This window comes from Euwallacea fornicatus, chromosome 1 (assembly GCF_040115645.1).
Source record: "Euwallacea fornicatus isolate EFF26 chromosome 1, ASM4011564v1, whole genome shotgun sequence".
In the NCBI taxonomy this organism is placed as follows: Eukaryota; Metazoa; Arthropoda; class Insecta; order Coleoptera; family Curculionidae; genus Euwallacea; species Euwallacea fornicatus.
This window is the reverse complement of record NC_089541.1, coordinates 1,523,661-1,539,136: the sequence shown is the minus strand read 5'-3', so window position 1 is coordinate 1,539,136 and position 15,476 is coordinate 1,523,661. Positions and strand designations below refer to the sequence as shown.

General features: G+C 35.8%; 6 protein-coding genes across 7 annotated transcripts; 3 read left to right on the top strand and 3 right to left on the bottom strand.

Annotated features, from left to right (window-relative positions):
- Positions 1–304: 304 nt before the first annotated feature.
- Positions 305–4,449, bottom strand: LOC136341591 (chitotriosidase-1-like). Of its 2 annotated transcripts, none has more exons than XM_066286741.1 (6): positions 4,240–4,449; positions 1,458–1,601; positions 1,067–1,403; positions 724–1,015; positions 557–673; positions 305–506 (listed from the first exon to the last, which is right to left on the bottom strand). In XM_066286741.1, the coding sequence occupies exons 1-6, from the start codon at positions 4,301–4,303 to the stop codon at positions 375–377; spliced, it is 1,086 nt and encodes a 361-aa protein (XP_066142838.1). In that variant the 5' UTR covers positions 4,304–4,449; the 3' UTR covers positions 305–374. The 2 variants fall into 2 exon arrangements, with proteins under 2 accessions (XP_066142838.1, XP_066142828.1); XM_066286731.1 differs by lacking the exon at positions 4,240–4,449 and adding an exon at positions 1,665–1,946.
- Positions 4,450–4,917: 468 nt separating this feature from the next.
- Positions 4,918–7,824, top strand: LOC136341602 (acidic mammalian chitinase-like). The gene is made up of 9 exons (XM_066286752.1): positions 4,918–5,061; positions 5,116–5,274; positions 5,321–5,416; positions 5,475–5,593; positions 5,643–5,764; positions 6,927–7,057; positions 7,117–7,280; positions 7,339–7,455; positions 7,507–7,824. Exons 1-9 carry the CDS (start codon positions 5,004–5,006, stop codon positions 7,630–7,632), a joined length of 1,092 nt encoding a protein of 363 aa, XP_066142849.1. The 5' UTR covers positions 4,918–5,003; the 3' UTR covers positions 7,633–7,824.
- A 1,053-nt stretch (positions 7,825–8,877) lies between these two features.
- On the top strand, positions 8,878–9,654 carry LOC136343431 (uncharacterized). The gene is given in 1 exon segment (XM_066290159.1): positions 8,878–9,654. A coding segment is annotated over 1 exon segment (777 nt).
- A 1,174-nt stretch (positions 9,655–10,828) lies between these two features.
- On the bottom strand, positions 10,829–12,187 carry LOC136350962 (dynein light chain Tctex-type 5-like). The gene is made up of 3 exons (XM_066303163.1): positions 11,336–12,187; positions 11,086–11,279; positions 10,829–11,037 (listed from the first exon to the last, which is right to left on the bottom strand). The coding sequence occupies exons 1-3, from the start codon at positions 11,651–11,653 to the stop codon at positions 10,872–10,874; spliced, it is 678 nt and encodes a 225-aa protein (XP_066159260.1). The 5' UTR covers positions 11,654–12,187; the 3' UTR covers positions 10,829–10,871.
- A 107-nt stretch (positions 12,188–12,294) lies between these two features.
- Positions 12,295–13,868, bottom strand: LOC136350953 (3'(2'),5'-bisphosphate nucleotidase 1). The gene is made up of 7 exons (XM_066303153.1): positions 13,473–13,868; positions 13,292–13,423; positions 13,100–13,237; positions 12,939–13,050; positions 12,710–12,885; positions 12,509–12,657; positions 12,295–12,456 (listed from the first exon to the last, which is right to left on the bottom strand). Exons 1-7 carry the CDS (start codon positions 13,590–13,592, stop codon positions 12,345–12,347), a joined length of 939 nt encoding a protein of 312 aa, XP_066159250.1. The 5' UTR covers positions 13,593–13,868; the 3' UTR covers positions 12,295–12,344.
- Positions 13,869–14,352: 484 nt separating this feature from the next.
- AP-2sigma (adaptor protein complex 2, sigma subunit) lies at positions 14,353–15,238 on the top strand. Its single transcript, XM_066291051.1, has 3 exons — positions 14,353–14,483; positions 14,616–14,765; positions 14,822–15,238. The coding sequence occupies exons 1-3, from the start codon at positions 14,481–14,483 to the stop codon at positions 15,095–15,097; spliced, it is 429 nt and encodes a 142-aa protein (XP_066147148.1). The 5' UTR covers positions 14,353–14,480; the 3' UTR covers positions 15,098–15,238.
- Positions 15,239–15,476: the final 238 nt, after the last annotated feature.

Genomic DNA, 15,476 nt, shown 5'->3' with positions numbered 1-15,476 from the left:
GTATTTTACATTGAATCATTTCGAACGGTTATGCCCACGATGGAGACAATGTAGAAAAAGGCTTACACAATGCAAGTTATGTAGCCGACGTTTAAATTAAAAACTTTTGCTCCTTAAAAACCGGATCGTGTCGATTATTGGCGAAAAATAGTGATGTAGTAAAAAGTATAGAGTCAACAAAATCAAAATGTACGTGCTTCAAAACTAAATCTCATCTAATATTAAACAAAAATGTTAGCATTCGCCATGTAATTAATTGAATTACAATTTATAAATCTTGTAAACAATATGGTAATCTCCAAAATGAATTAAGATCATCGTTCTTTATTTCATTAAAATGCAACAAGGAATGTTAAAAATTTCAAGTTTACGACCTAATTAACGAGAACCTCGTTGATGGTCTGTAGGAGAGGTTGGCGCCTGCTGGAAAACTCCATGGCCATGTCATCGGCGCCCACATGCCATATAAACACGCCCATCAGGGCTTGGTCTTGAGCGTACTTCACCTACCAACAGCAACCAATTAATTCAATTGATTAAAAACAAAACATCGCACCTTGATTTGTATTGATCGCTCATCGTCATAGGCTAACCAAGTGGTTCCGGAATACTTGTAATTGCTCGCTTGTTCCTCGTTAAATACAGTGGTATAGTTCTTGTAGCTTTTTAAAATCTTTTTAAAACAACGTATAGTTGTGTATTTAGTTTATAGGTGGCGCTTACCTGGTAATAAGTCGGAGCTGCGGGGGTACCCCCACCTGAACTGGGAGAGTGCAGGTCGTGTTGTTCTGGATCTACGAGAGTGAAAGTACGCCCATAGAAGGGGATGCCCATTGCTAGAAGGCTTTTTGAGGCTCCCGCGTTAACCCAATTATTCATTGAGGCATTGATGTTTAAATATTTCTTCTCATAGTTTCCATCCAATGACGAAGAGTAGAGGGGAGAGTTTTCTCCAGTTACATTGCTCCAAGAACCATAATAGTCGTAAGTCATTACATTAATAACGTCCAAATACCTTCAAAATGTGCAAGAGTATTAAGTAAATAATGTAGAAAATCTAATTTACTTGACAATTTCAGGCACATTATACCCAGAGTTGTCATATATGGGTATCGCCCTCACAGCAGCAGTGACTAGGTAGCCATTTTTCTTGAACTCGGTGCTGACCTCTTTGAGCAAACTCACGAAATTCTCTTTATCTGCATCTTGGGGAAATTCCCAATCAAAATCTATCCCATCGTACTTCTGCTTGGTCACCATGTCGTAGGCATTCTTGACGAACTTTTCCCGTAGATCGGCAGACGCGATCACTTTCGCAAAGCTGCCATTTTTATTAACGACACTGAAGAGCAGCTTGAGGTCGGGGTTTTCTTGTTTTAGAGCAAGCAAGCGAGGCACAAAGCCTGCAAGGCGAATCTGGCAACATTGGAGGATTTTTAACATCACGAAGATCTTACCTTGTTTTTCTCGTTGGATTGTGAGCGACGCGTCGTCGTTAACATCCAAAAAGGCGTAGTAGAGGTGGGTAAGGAGGGTCGCGTTGATTTCTTCCGGCTCGAGTGTTTTTATGGCTCCTGACCAATAGTAAGCTCCGATGTATTCTGCAAATTAATTAAATGTATGATGATTGGTTATTTGAGCCTTTTAGACGTTGATATCAGTACTTTGGAGCTGAGGCTCCAACGGTGTAGGGTTTAGAACTAAAGTCTTCCACATGTGCTCTCTGTAACACAAAACGAGCAGAAATACAGACCCGAAACAGACACACTTTAACTTTGCAATTGCACGATTCATTACAATGATTTATAAACTGATCAGTCGCATGTTCAAGGTTTATTTACCCATAAAAACGACCAATTACTGCCCGATAGTATTTTAAATAATTTCAAATTAAACGGGAATAATGGGTATTTAATCGTGGCAACGCTGCTTGAAGAGCTTGAGGCAAGGTAAGATTGACCATGTAACGAATTACGACTATATTGTTCTCAGTAGTTTTATTTAGGGGATATCCACTAGCATTATGAAGCATCATAACATTTCACAGCAATAGTATCCGCTGGATAAATAGAAATGTGTTAACGGATAATTAGAAAATAAATGGGGATTTACCATATATTTATCATATTATTTGCATGTGATTATTCACCCGAAATGTTTTCAAAATTATTGATATTGTTCTTTGAAGTTTTCATGCAAACGTATGTTTGCTATTTATTGCAGTTTCGGGATTTACAATTGGTTCAGTTAATTAGTAGAATATGAAGGAAATTAATTTCCGCAAGGGATTGGTCTTCAGACTATTGGCGGCGTAGGGTGTCATAGTCCTCGACGTTGCTACGAAACACAACAAGTCAAATCATAGACTAAGTATAGATTTAGGGATTAAAGTCCGCGCGATTGGTCGACATTAATGACGTTTATCTAACACTTCCGGTTTACCCGGAAATTACCTCAATTTTCGATTTTTAAATGTAATGCCCTATAGATTTTTTACTTTTTTGAAATCTAGAAGTCATTTTTAGTCTAAAAATATGGCAATTAATAAAGGTCTTTCGTCAAGAAGTTGGAGTTAGATAAAGGTCATTAATGTCAATTAATAGACGCTATTTTCACATAGCTTCCTCCAAAATTTCAACTTTCTAAGTTTAAAAACAAATAAGTTATAAGAACAAGCCCCCTTCTTGAATCGCCGGGTATAGTGGGAAATACTTAAAACTAGGACAGAACCGAAACTAAAAATAAATTTCAAACCAATGATGAGAATATTGCGTGTCAGGTATTTGCTCTTTTGAACATTTTTACATCAAATTAGGTAACGGTCTGGTAACGCCTAAGTGCTGCAGTTGAAGTAACTACTAAGTTCGCAGCGTCTCAGCAACGATCATGTCTACAATGTAAACAAAACCAAATAGAGCCAAAACGGGTCTTAATTAACCCAAAATTTATTAATGTGTAGTTAGAATTAGAGGTAAACGGACACAAGCCATGAAAATATCTATCAATAGCGCGAGTTAATGAAATCAAAGTAAAGTGTGTCGCTGAAAAATCCAAAGATTCGACAGTTAAAATTGCAGTTAACTATACAAAATGTCAGTTTGAATACGGTGTGCATGCAAGTAATGTAGAAACATAAACCCTGCGTTCGATGGATATAATTTAAGATTAGAAAGTGGTGTAAGTACTTATGAAGAAAATGTAAATAATAGAGATAGATCCAATTAAGGGAACAATGAAACAAGGATCCACAGATATTATTTCAAATTTTAAAATGTAAAAAAAACATCCGTAAAAATAATATGGACCATTCCATTAAATTATATCATCAATTAAAATTCTTAAAACTGCTAATTTAATTTGAATTGTTTACATTATTGTCACGAATATTTGCGTACATTTAAAACTTGAGATAATTTCTATGGAATATTATTTATATTGTTTTCTTAATTGGATTTGTCTCCAGTTTTTGCATTGTTTTCATAAAAATTTTTCGCCACTTGCCGGTTCTAGATTATAGTCATAGAACGCAGTTTGCATTTTTCTACGTTACATGCATGTTTTCCGGACTAAGACTGATATTTTCTCTACTTAAATGTACTCTTACCTCTCGAGCCCTTGACAACAAATTTTCAAGTATACTTAAATTGTATTGCGTGACACTATTACCAAATCTTTTAATAGTTCCCGCCTCTGCAGCTTTAATTCTAATTATTAGTGAACTGTGATCCAGTTAAGACCTACTTCTACGGTGTTTTGTTTACATTGCAGATATGAATGCTTTGTATACCCTGCAATCACAGGGGTTACGAACCAAAACGTAAATAATCTACATTTTAATTTTTAGGATCCGGTCCTGATAAAAAATTTCTATAGTTTCACACCAAGAATATATCTGTATCTAAAAAAAATTGGTATAGACAATGCCCACAATTTAAGTAAGTCTTAATTAGCTAAAAGTATTACAGAAACATATACATGTGAACTATTGTTCAAATGCAGCTTAGAATACGTGTACGTCAACGATGTAGATAATGTAGAATATGTTCTCATTTGATTTATAAAAGCCATTTAAGTTGAAAAATTGTTATAATTCGGTAGATTAAATGTGCATGCATCTAAAAAATCGGTGTAGGTAATGTTAGCGATGTAGAAAGGTATAAATTTCGCCCACTGGGTTCGACACAACGGAATATAAAACAAACTTTTCATGAGCAATTATTATTTTTTGTGGTTCCTTACTTCCATGCCCTAGTTCCACCATGAATAACACAATCATCAACCCTAACAACTGTTGCTCCCTCATCTCGGTACCAAAAGAAAAGGTTAAAATAAGCGCGACTGACGCACTCCTGCGTCACCGATTACTCGAGTACTTAATTTGCCGAATAAAACAGACTAAACATTATTGCTTGTTAGAATTATTATTTTCATCTTGTTCCTGCTGATAAATACTAGAGATTTGTTGTTCGAAGAGTGGGAAAAGAATGCTTTTAAATAATCTTCGTACACCTCTGTATTGGAGTACCCCAAGGTCTTAATGATTAAACGTATTCGTTAGCTTTCTTCTAATTAAAGCATGAGCTGATTTGAAAGCCGATAATACGTATCTTAAGTGGTAGTTCTGAGTAAAAATGTGAAAATAACATATAGCTTTAAATTAAAATTACGTATTTTTGACGTGGAATCCAGGGGCGTATCCTGATGTTGAGTTACGTGCAATTTTCGTCGAGTATCATTAAAAAGTGCACATTTTTGGTTTTTCTGGATAGAAAAATATGGATAATAATATGTATTTGCGAGTAAATTAATATTTAACATTTCGAATTTTTAGTATGCCTCCAGGTAAACTTGATTAATAAGTGCGACAATGGCGCAATTATCTTTATCATCCTCACTACGTAACAACCACTTTCGGCCTATATAAACTCAATAACAATTAATCAATAGCATTGCCTACATAAATCGATAATACTGCAATACGCAACCAACTGCTACCAAAAGCCATGAAGCGCCTCTTCCTTTCTCTTCTTGTAGCGCTGCTCAGCGCTCAGACCTCCTCAAGTACATTCTAAAACCAATTTTTTACTATTAACACTCCATTCAACTTCTCAATAGCTCACGTGATCTGCTACTACGAAAGCTGGGTGGCATGGAGCGGTATCAACCCTGAGGACTTCGACGCTTCGCTCTGCACCCACGTGAACTACGCCTTTATTTCGCTGTCGGAGGATGGAAGCCTCAAAGTTGAGGATGAAGAATTGGACATTGGCCAAGGTAGGACGAGCCACTGAGAATCTCTTAAACTAATCTATTTTTCAAGATCTCTACAAGAGGGTAACGGCCATGAAAAACAGCAACACAAACTTGAAAGTTTTGCTCAGCGTGGGAGGTCAAAGCTCTGGAGACATCTTCCGATGTAAGATCGTTTTTTTCTTAAATTATTGCCACCGTCATTCCAATTTCAATATCATCAGCTATGGCTGCCGACTCCTCCAAGAGAAGTGCCTTTCTAGATAGCTCCACCTACTTCATCTCAACCTACGGTTTTGATGGGTTGGATGTTGACTGGGAATACCCGGAGGCTGCAGATTCGGTAACTGAACGCTCATTAGAAACTAAGCTTTAGCTAAATTTTTATGTAGGACAACTATATAACTCTATTAAAAGAGATTAAATCCCTTTTTAACGAGAAGGGATGGCTCCTAACAGCCGCAGTCTCCTCTGATGTAGAGAGCCATGGATACAACGTGGCAGAAATGCTGAAGTAAGTTACGTTATACAGGGCGTCTCTAAAAGGTCGGTACAAAATTCTACTACATATTTCTGAGGTGAAAACGGGACGATTTAACCCAACAATCTTTGTCCAAAAGTGGACGGTTCTCAAAGTGCAGGACGTTAAAATGAAGATTGAAAAAGAGACAAAAATATTTACTTGGTCAGTAATGCTTGTGTCAGAACAAAATTTCCCATCGGGGAGTTTTTAGGGGCGAGAAATCAGAATTCGTTAACGTGTTCGATGCACACTTAGAGGGCGCTGTCAGCGCTAGGAGAACTTTCTCTAAAGAGTTATAACTTTTTTTATCACCCAGCATAAAGTTTATTTCTGATTAAATTTGTGTTTTCCTATACGTTTCATGGAAAAAAGATATCTTGCTATAAATCTCTACGAGCATTCCTTCTTGAGATATTTGAAGATGAAAGTTATCTGAGTGTCTGGAAAAATTGCTTTAGAGTAAATATTTATTTAAACTCTACAGTAAAATAAATAATAAACAATTGTATTGTGAAATAAAAACATTAAGATTAGAAAATGTGGTAAGAATTGAATATTTTTATTTTTCTTCCTTCAACTCAAAGAATAAATGTGCACTTCAAAGTTATTTTTCAAGATAGGCAGCGAACTTCAAATTTCAATTATCTCAAGAAAGAATGCTCATAGAGACTTGCACCAAGATACTTTTTTTTCATAAAACCTGTAGAAGAACACAAATTTAGTCATAAATAAATTTTATACCGGGTGATGAAAAAAGTTATGCCCTTTTAAAGAGAGTTCACCTAGCGCTGACAGCGCCCTCTATGATATTGATCGAAAATCTAAACGGATTCTGATTCCTCTCCCTTAAAAACCCCCCAAAGCGACATTTTGTTCAGATAATAGTACAGTAGCGTTACAAAACAAGTAATTAATTTGTTTTTGTTTTTTAATCTTCATTTTGACGTCCTCTATTTGAAAAATTATTACGTTGTCGCCTCAGAAATCTGTGGTGAAATTTTTTACATAACTTTTAGAGACACCCAGTAGAATAACACAACTGGGATTCGACTGCATTTGGAACCCCTTGAAACATTTTTGAGAAATTGAAATCTTAGAATAGGTGGAACGACTTTGGACTGAGTGATGCAGTAATACGAACTTTTTTTTTCAGTTATCTAGACTTCATTAACATAATGACCTACGATTTTTACGGCCCTTGGAGCCAATACACAGGGGAAAATTCTCCACTCTACGCATCGAGCGTAGAATCAGAGTGGGAAAAATCACACCTGAACGTAGCTTGTAAGTCTTCGCTTCTCTTTTCCTCGCGTTTGGCTGCAAGTATACAATAATAATTATAGCCGCCGCCTCTAACTGGGTGAACGCCGGGGCTCCAAAAGACCGCTTGACCGTTGGTACAGGATTTTATGGCCGCTCTTTCACACTAGTCGATGCAAATTCTAATGGGTTGCACGCGGCCATTACCGGACCTGGAAGCGATGGCGGATCACCCACTTACGCCACTGTATAGTATGACAGTTGTGACATTGAAATAAAAATGTCATCTGGTTCATGTTTTCCAGATCTGTTCTGATTATTCAAGTTGGACTAGAGTGTGGGACGACGAACAAAAGAGCCCTCGCAAATACAACGGGAATCAGTGGTTGGGATATGACGATCCCGATTCTACTTCGCTTAAAGTATGTCTTGTCTATTTTTTTAAATAGACTGTTTCATAAATATGATTTTAGGCTGCATGGATTAAAGATAATGGCTTCCTGGGGGTGATGATTTGGGCCATAAATCAAGACGATATGACCGGTACTTGCGGGGAGAAGCAGATTCTTTTGAAGGAAATTAACAAGGCAATTGCTTAAACATACGTTGATACTTTACTAGATTAAGAAACAATATTTCCTTTATGAAAAGAAAATTTTTGTTGTCTTCGAATTTGCAGGTATTACATATTTTAATGGATATAAGTGATTAAAAAAATATGTGAATAGGCTGATGTAGTTAAGTATATATGTATTGAATAAATTCAAAATTCCCTCACTGTTTTACTAAAATTTTGTATATTTCTTCTTCCTCGATGTACATACTTCGCCGCATCACTTTGCCGAAGCGCTCCTCTAATTGCCCCATATGAACTAAAACAGACACAAAAGAGACAGAGAACCAAATCACCGAATAGGTTCGCTATTGATAATTATTATTGTCCTTGTTCCACACATCGTTGTTTTCGTATAGGCATCTGTGTTGAATAGTTGGGACCTTTTGTCTAGATAGCACTGTGATCGAAACTCGGAAGTTTCATTTTAACGTCGTGCCATCCTTACCTGACAATGACATTGATTGGTCGTTGGTTTTGGCTGACTTGCAAGTTGACATTTGCCATTGCCGCCTTCGCAATTTTGATTTTGAGCGCGCGAAGCGTCCTTTTCATATTTTTCGTGTACGATGTCGCTGGCTTTGTATCTTGTGTTCAGATATTCCGTTAATGATGTAGGAAAAACGAATCGATGCCCAATTTAGAAAACAGAAGGTATCTGTAATCTATACTTTACATTAGAACCAACTTTCTTGGAACAACAAAAAAGCACAACAGATAGACAAACTCACGCCTTTACATTTAATACATTTAACTTTAAACAGGAACTGACTAAACTACTCGTAGCCCGCATTTTTTCACTTTTCAGGAACATTCAGTAAATAACGGCTTCTTTCGCAATTGGAATTCTCTGTCAATTTTCAGTTCGAGAACTAAGAAGCACGTACGAAAGAAATTTTCTGACTATGCATGCTTAAAGGTTTGGTATTGCGAAAGAACCTAATATTTTATATTGCTGTTTCAACCCTCATATCTTTGTATCCTTCTGAAACTGTTCCCTGCCTTCTTCTTCATTCTCAAATTTATGAGGGTATTTATATTATAATTGGACGTGCTTAGGAAAGAAAGGATTTCAATATGTATCATCATGTACCCAAACGACTTACAAATTGCCCAAGAGGACTAAACAAACCAACAAACAATGATTTCATCATCAAATGACCAAATATAGGGAATTAAATGTATTCTCCTATACTATATTTTATTATGCAGTAATTTCGATAGAATATGTATGCCGATTTTAACTGGACTGCAATGGATTGATACAACTAACCGCTTTGATGAATTTTAGAATTTACCGAACTGTCTTGGTAACATTGATGGTAACCATATTGGTATCCATTGTCCAGCCAAAAGTGAATCTGCCTTTTATAATTGTAAAAGTTATTTTTCACAGCAGTTAGCGGCTATAACAGATGCAGACAACAACTTTATGGCAATTGATGTTGGCGACCATGGAAGAAATGGTGACGGTGCAGTATCCAGAAATTCAAATATCGGACGAAACTTCAAAGTAAGCACGCTCAATATTTTACGACCGTATCCTCTGTTCAAAAAATCACAGGAAGCGGTCTTTCGCTTCTATTTTGCCAGAGACGTTGCCTTTCCGCTTTCCAAAAATTTACTAAAGCCCTATTGATTTTGATTTTTAACCAATACGAAAAAGATCTTCAACCATAGGTTGTCACGGTCCCGTCGAAGGGTAGAATGTGCTTTTGGCATAATGATTTCAAAATTTCAAGTACCAGAAAGACCTATTATATCCTCTCCAAATAAGGCCGATAAAATAGTGATAGCAATTTGTATATTATTTAATTTTGTAAGAAAAATGGATGGAAATGTGTCAGAACATTTCACTCAGACGGGTTGTAACATAATAACACCGAGCAACAACGCAATTTTCAGCCTCAAAGTCGGCGAGGCACGGATGATGCTATGGGATAGATTATGTACGTGTATTAATCAGCCGTACGTAGCATTGCCTTGGCAGTCCAAATATTATATTTAAAAATAACTCTATATAGGGCGTTCGTAAATAAACGTGAAAAATTTTAATGTGTTTATTCTACATCAAAAGTAATGAATACATTTGTAGCTTAGTCCAGTTCAATACGGCTTCGTTTCGGAACCACGGGGTGTTAAAGTTAAAAAAAAACTCAGACATTTATTAATTACTCAGGAACAACTGAAGATATTTTGATAACATTTTGTAGGTGTAAACTGTCCTGTAGATGTCTCTGTCGAAAAGAAAATGTAATTATTCGTCCACCAATGGCGTCCGTACCGGCATGCCACTGGAAACACACAAAAACAATTGCATATCACTTTTTTTTTAATATCTTGTGACATGCCGGTGCAGCTGCCACTATTACCCCTAAAAATTTACAACTACAAGATGTTACAAACATATTTTAAATTCTTTCTGAGTAATTAATAAACTTCAATCCTTTTTATAAAACTTTAACACCCTGTAGTTTCTAACTTAATCCGTATTGAACTATAGATTATTTGCTATACTATCAAGATTTACATTGTGAAGAATCACACCTTAAAATATTTCGCACTTATTTCCAAGGACCCTGTACATGATAACAAATAATCAATATCATCAATTTATAAAATATACGGGAGAACTATTAAACAAAAACGTATCTGTTTTATTTACTTTTTTTCCAACCTTATTCGATGTTTTTTCTTAAAGTTACTGATTTGAATAATTTCGCATGGTATAGTCATATAGAATATTATATTTTTTCTACTATTTGTACAAACGTGCAATAGTATGATATTAAACGTTGGGTTATCTTCAATCTTAAAAGTATACGCATTCACCCTCTGCGCAGGTCTCGGTGAAAAATGTCACTTGGAATCTGACCAAACTGAATCGTGTTTAATTTGTTTACATGTTTAATCTTGTTTACGACGTGTTTGAGTGGTGTACGAATCATCATAACAATACTGTTGTTGCAAACGAAACATGTTCCGAATTGGTCGCAGACATGTTTGAGACAAATGTCTTATAAGTATGCGATCGGCCGAACAGCATCATCTTCTTCACCCAGGACCCGACGACAGCGGACCAGTGAAGTAGTGGAAACTCTATTTTGACACTTAGTTGACCGTCTCATGTTGACTCTGATTAAGGTAACGAGAACACAGGGGAGAATATCAACAATGAAAAATTAAGAGGTGAATCGCCTGTATTTAACAAAATAAATTAACAATTCATTCATAATAAAGCCCAAAACAATAAGCTATCGCGTAAACATAGGTGTTTTCCAGAGAATAAACAGAGTGTCTGTCCTTCTCAGGGTCCCACAGAAATCTACAAGTTGCGTAAATATCTTGCGAATTCTTTTCTCCTATCGATACAATGCAGACTAATTTATACCTAAAAAAACAACACATTTTCCCGATTAAGATGAAATAAGACGCATACCTATCGAATTCTAATTGCTTCACTTTCCCCCTGATTTCCACGGATGCTTGCTTGGCAGCAGCAGCGCACTTCTCAGGGTCGTACTGCAGATTCTCGATAGTCTCGTTCATAACTTCTTGCAAGATCTTACTCACTTTCTCCGTGTTGAAGGGATTGTCCGAATCGAGCTTGTACGTGTTTTGATAACGAGGTCCCTGGAATAGAGCGGTACAAGTGCCAAGCGCATGCAAATGACTACCACTTTCTTTACTTCATCGTTGTTATTATGGATTATGGTGTTGCCGAAGAGCGAATTGGCGCTCATGACTATACGAAGACTACTACTAATCACGATAATCCAAAGAATGATGCCGAATAATAGTTTTCCGAGCATAGGCGTGTATGAATTAACAGGCGAAGTCTTTAAGGAGTAAACCTCTTTTGAAGCGCCTCTGGACCTTGCGTCTATTTCAATATAGACACAAAATCGATTATTTACCATTATATAGGCGAATAATGAGGGCAAGATAGTCGTGCAAGGCTCCGAAAGAAAATGATATCGATTTCGCATCAGCAGAATAAAGTACATAAAATTTGATGGGCTGCTGATATATTCAACACCAACCTAAGTCGTCACGGAAAAAAACGTAAAATAAATTTAAAGAAATTATCTAAATGAAAATAGCAGTTTATGTGAGGAGTAAAGTCAGGATAAAAAGGAATAAGAGGGAATTGATCATGAAAACCTGGTTAAAAGGTATTGATGGAGGTTTTGGAGGCGGTGTATGTTTTATATTTAGAGAGGAAAACTATGAATTGTCGGAGTATGGGTGAAAAGTTACTGAAGGATATATGAAGTAGGAGTCTCAGCAAGCGGTTCTGCTGTTTGGGGCTCACATTCTGACGATGCTGGTTTAGATTTAGACAAGATATTGAAGTTTTGGTTTGATCGATTCTAAGGGTTTAGTTATAAACCAGAGTTTATGAAAAAATGTCTTAAATATTGCCCACATTATATTCAAGAAGTTTTTAGGATATTGAGAACAATATCACATTGTAGATGATTACGTCAAAACCTATGAAAATCATATTTTTAAGACGTCATACTTACATTTGCCAGATGACAGATATCTAACTACGGTATCCAATGGAAAATAACAAAAACAAAATGGGCGCCTATTTCAGATATTCTGAAAATTCAAACAATATATTTGAACTAAAATTAACACATTTAAAGAATGAACTTTATTAAAACATTTTTACACATATATAACATTAAATTAATATGGAAATCTGTCCTTTAATTCTCGAGGAATCTTCGCAATCAGCTCTGCATGATTCACCTGTTTTAAAGTAGCAAACACCCCTTGAGCATTGGGATATGAAACATCCCTTAAAAAACATTTCCGTCAACAATGCAAAGACTCCTTCAATCTCAACTCACCGAGAATAATCGTATTCTTTGCCGTGAATGTCCGTTAAAACGCCCCCTAGCGCTCTTAAAACTCCCTCAGGAGCGCAAGTGTCCCATCTTTTGCATCCTTTGCTGGCAAACACATAGGCGTGTGCTTTGCCCTCCAGTAGCAGTAACACCTTAATTTATTGTTAAAAAATTGCTCATACAAGTTACTTTATCGATTAGTACCTTATGTCCTGCACCCCCCACTCGAATCACTTCATCTGCTTTTAGAGTTTCTAAAGTCTTAAGCACAGTAACATCAGCATGTGACCGAGTTGTGGTCACTATGAATTTATCTGAACAAGGACTTGACGGAGTAAAACCCCCCACACCTAAACCTACCAAGCCCCACAGAGTACGTCCTAAAATTATTTACCTTATAAAAATGTAACTAAAATAAGACTTCTTAAATAACCTTCAGTTTCTGGATTTATTTTGTAGTTGTAGTAGGGCTGATGTATGACCCCACCCACAGCTCTGCCTTTGACTGCAAGTCCAATTAGTACTGTCACATGATCCAGAAGTCCCTAATAATTGATTAACTTGTTTTGAGAATTTAGTCTTGAAAATGCATACTTGTGTATATTCAGAAGTACCATCCAAAGGATCAACCCATACGACCACATCCTCAGCTTTAACCCCATTAAATTCTGTAGGACAGCTGCCTGCAAGAACACCTTTATCCATGTCTTTTACTATCCATTCAAGGGGCACCTATAACTGACCTTAAAAGATCCAAAACAACTAATTTAAAAGTAAAACACATACATCTCCAACATTGTTGTCAGGTCCTTCTTCTCCTATGATTGTCACGTCAGGAAAAAACTTTGATAATGAGGCTACAATGCACCTTTGCGCAGATCTATCAGCTTCAGTTTGTAAGTCGTTTTTGTCAGAGCCCTGTATAGTCTCAGTGATAAATCTTAATTTTTATCAAACATAAAAGTACCTTTTCAACAATGCCAAGCTCTCCCTTAGCCATAATATCTTTGATAATTTTCCCAGCTTGGAAAGCTGCTGTGGTAGAACAGGCCAATAAACGGAGCAGTAGTGGAGAAGATTGGGGCATTATTGAACTTAGAAGTAAATTTGGATTAATAGCTGCAGTTTTTAATTGTTAAATGATGATTTGAGTAGATGAGAGGTCTTATGATTAAATTATGTGTTTTGGTGCGTTTTTGAGGCTTTAAACGTAAAATATTTTGAAATGACTCAATAAGTTTTACCACTGCTTTGTGATAGATTGTTTTTTTGTGTTATAAGCAATTCTGCAATGCAGGAAAGAAATGGTTTTTATAAAATTAAATAACGTTGAAGAAATGAATTTACAAATATAAAAATATAACCTCAGAAATTTCTATCAGCTGTTTTTGATTTATACTGAAAGCAATAAAGCAACAGGATATGATGAGTTTTTACTATTATGATACAAGAATGTCACAAATGTCCCCAAATTCTTTAAAAATATTGAAAACTATTAAAAAACATCTAGTTAAAGTTTCATTAGCAAAATATATTTTATCATTTACTATATTTGAACTTTCAATAAAAACAAATGTAAGTGAATAACACGTAATTATTTATATAAATAATTACATCTTAAATATAGCTGATATCATTTTAACCTTTTAAATAGGTTTTAACTTTCTCATTGTGTATGAGTATTATTTAGTGTATTATTTTCAATTTATTTGATTTATAATAGTTTGTTTTATATAGTTGAAATTGTTTGTATATTGTTTTAAATTGGATTATTGTAAATTTTCAAAAATTGTCTTCTTTTTATACATTGTTTACGTAGCCTCAAACTTCATGATTTTCTTGTCATACGAATATTTAGCTAAAATTGACGTCTTATCAAAATAAAATAATAACATAAATAACAATTTAATCCTTAAGAAAACAAACTAATTAAATCTCGTTTTAATAACTAAATACTCCCTCATATAAAACCAAAATGGTAAGTTAAAGCCCTACTTAACACCGCAGCCTCAAATCCATACAAACAAATAAAAAAATCCCTCAATAAACTGAAATTCCCATCCTCGACGCCCCCTTTCCAGTTACATTTAGCTCTCAAAATTTTTTCCAGATTCGCTTTATTTTGATCCAAAATAGGGCTGGAAAGACCCGCCTGGCCAAATGGTACATGAATTTTGATGACGATGAAAAGCAAAAGCTTATCGAAGAAGTGCATGCAGTGGTCACAGTTCGAGATGCTAAACATACTAACTTTGTTGAGGTATTTTGTTTTTGTCACTGAAATGCTATAAGTCTGTATAATTTTCAAATTTGTAGTTCAGAAACTTCAAAATAGTCTACCGCAGATATGCAGGCCTGTATTTTTGCATATGTGTTGATGTAAATGACAACAATTTGTCTTATTTGGAGGCCATTCATAACTTTGTTGAAGTGTTGAATGAATACTTTCATAACGTGTGCGAGTTGGACTTGGTTTTTAATTTTTATAAAGTGTACACAGTGGTCGATGAAATGTTTTTAGCCGGCGAAATCCGAGAAACGTCACAAACGAAAGTCCTCAAGCAATTGCTCATGTTAAACTCTTTGGAATAGGTCTGGTAGTGTGTGTGTGTATAAAATGCTTTGAATAGTGTTTGTGTATTCGAAGCCATTCCACTATAACGTAATGTTTTCTTATTTATATTTTATGTTGTATGTTAATTGAAGCAGAATAAAGTAAGTGTATAAGTCTAATTTTGTTTCTACAAGTTCCTGGTAGGTGCTAAATATGTTTGACCGAAAATAAAACACAATATTTGGTCATGTGCGCCGAGAATGTCGAGTGAAACGCGTCTCGGAAACGGCCCATTGCCGGCACTAATGACGTAGACTGCGCAGCGGCCCATTCGTCTCGGCAAATCCGTTATAGCAGTTTGTTCTTTTTTCGGAAAAACTACGCTCAAAACGGGTGCTTATTTGCGTCTTCGTGAAG

Coding starts and splice junctions, on each gene's coding strand:
- LOC136341591 (XM_066286731.1), bottom strand. CDS start 1,794: ATGAATCGTGCAATTGCAAAGTTAAAGTGTGTCTGTTTCGGGTCTGTA. Junction 1,404..1,457: donor AATCCAACGAGAAAAACAAG/GTAAGATCTTCG, acceptor TTCGCCTTGCAG/GCTTTGTGCCTCGCTTGCTT. Junction 674..723: donor CAGCTCCGACTTATTACCAG/GTAAGCGCCACC, acceptor TGTTTTAAAAAG/ATTTTAAAAAGCTACAAGAA.
- LOC136341602 (XM_066286752.1), top strand. CDS start 5,004: ATGAAGCGCCTCTTCCTTTCTCTTCTTGTAGCGCTGCTCAGCGCTCAG. Junction 5,275..5,320: donor AGAATTGGACATTGGCCAAG/GTAGGACGAGCC, acceptor CTATTTTTCAAG/ATCTCTACAAGAGGGTAACG. Junction 5,417..5,474: donor CTCTGGAGACATCTTCCGAT/GTAAGATCGTTT, acceptor CAATATCATCAG/CTATGGCTGCCGACTCCTCC.
- LOC136350962 (XM_066303163.1), bottom strand. CDS start 11,653: ATGTACTTTATTCTGCTGATGCGAAATCGATATCATTTTCTTTCGGAG. Junction 11,280..11,335: donor TCCATAATAACAACGATGAA/GTAAAGAAAGTG, acceptor GCTCTATTCCAG/GGACCTCGTTATCAAAACAC. Junction 11,038..11,085: donor AAGCAATTAGAATTCGATAG/GTATGCGTCTTA, acceptor TTGTTTTTTTAG/GTATAAATTAGTCTGCATTG.
- LOC136350953 (XM_066303153.1), bottom strand. CDS start 13,592: ATGCCCCAATCTTCTCCACTACTGCTCCGTTTATTGGCCTGTTCTACC. Junction 13,424..13,472: donor AGCTTGGCATTGTTGAAAAG/GTACTTTTATGT, acceptor GAGACTATACAG/GGCTCTGACAAAAACGACTT. Junction 12,658..12,709: donor TGGGGGGTGCAGGACATAAG/GTACTAATCGAT, acceptor CAATAAATTAAG/GTGTTACTGCTACTGGAGGG.
- AP-2sigma (XM_066291051.1), top strand. Junction 14,766..14,821: donor AACATACTAACTTTGTTGAG/GTATTTTGTTTT, acceptor TCAAATTTGTAG/TTCAGAAACTTCAAAATAGT.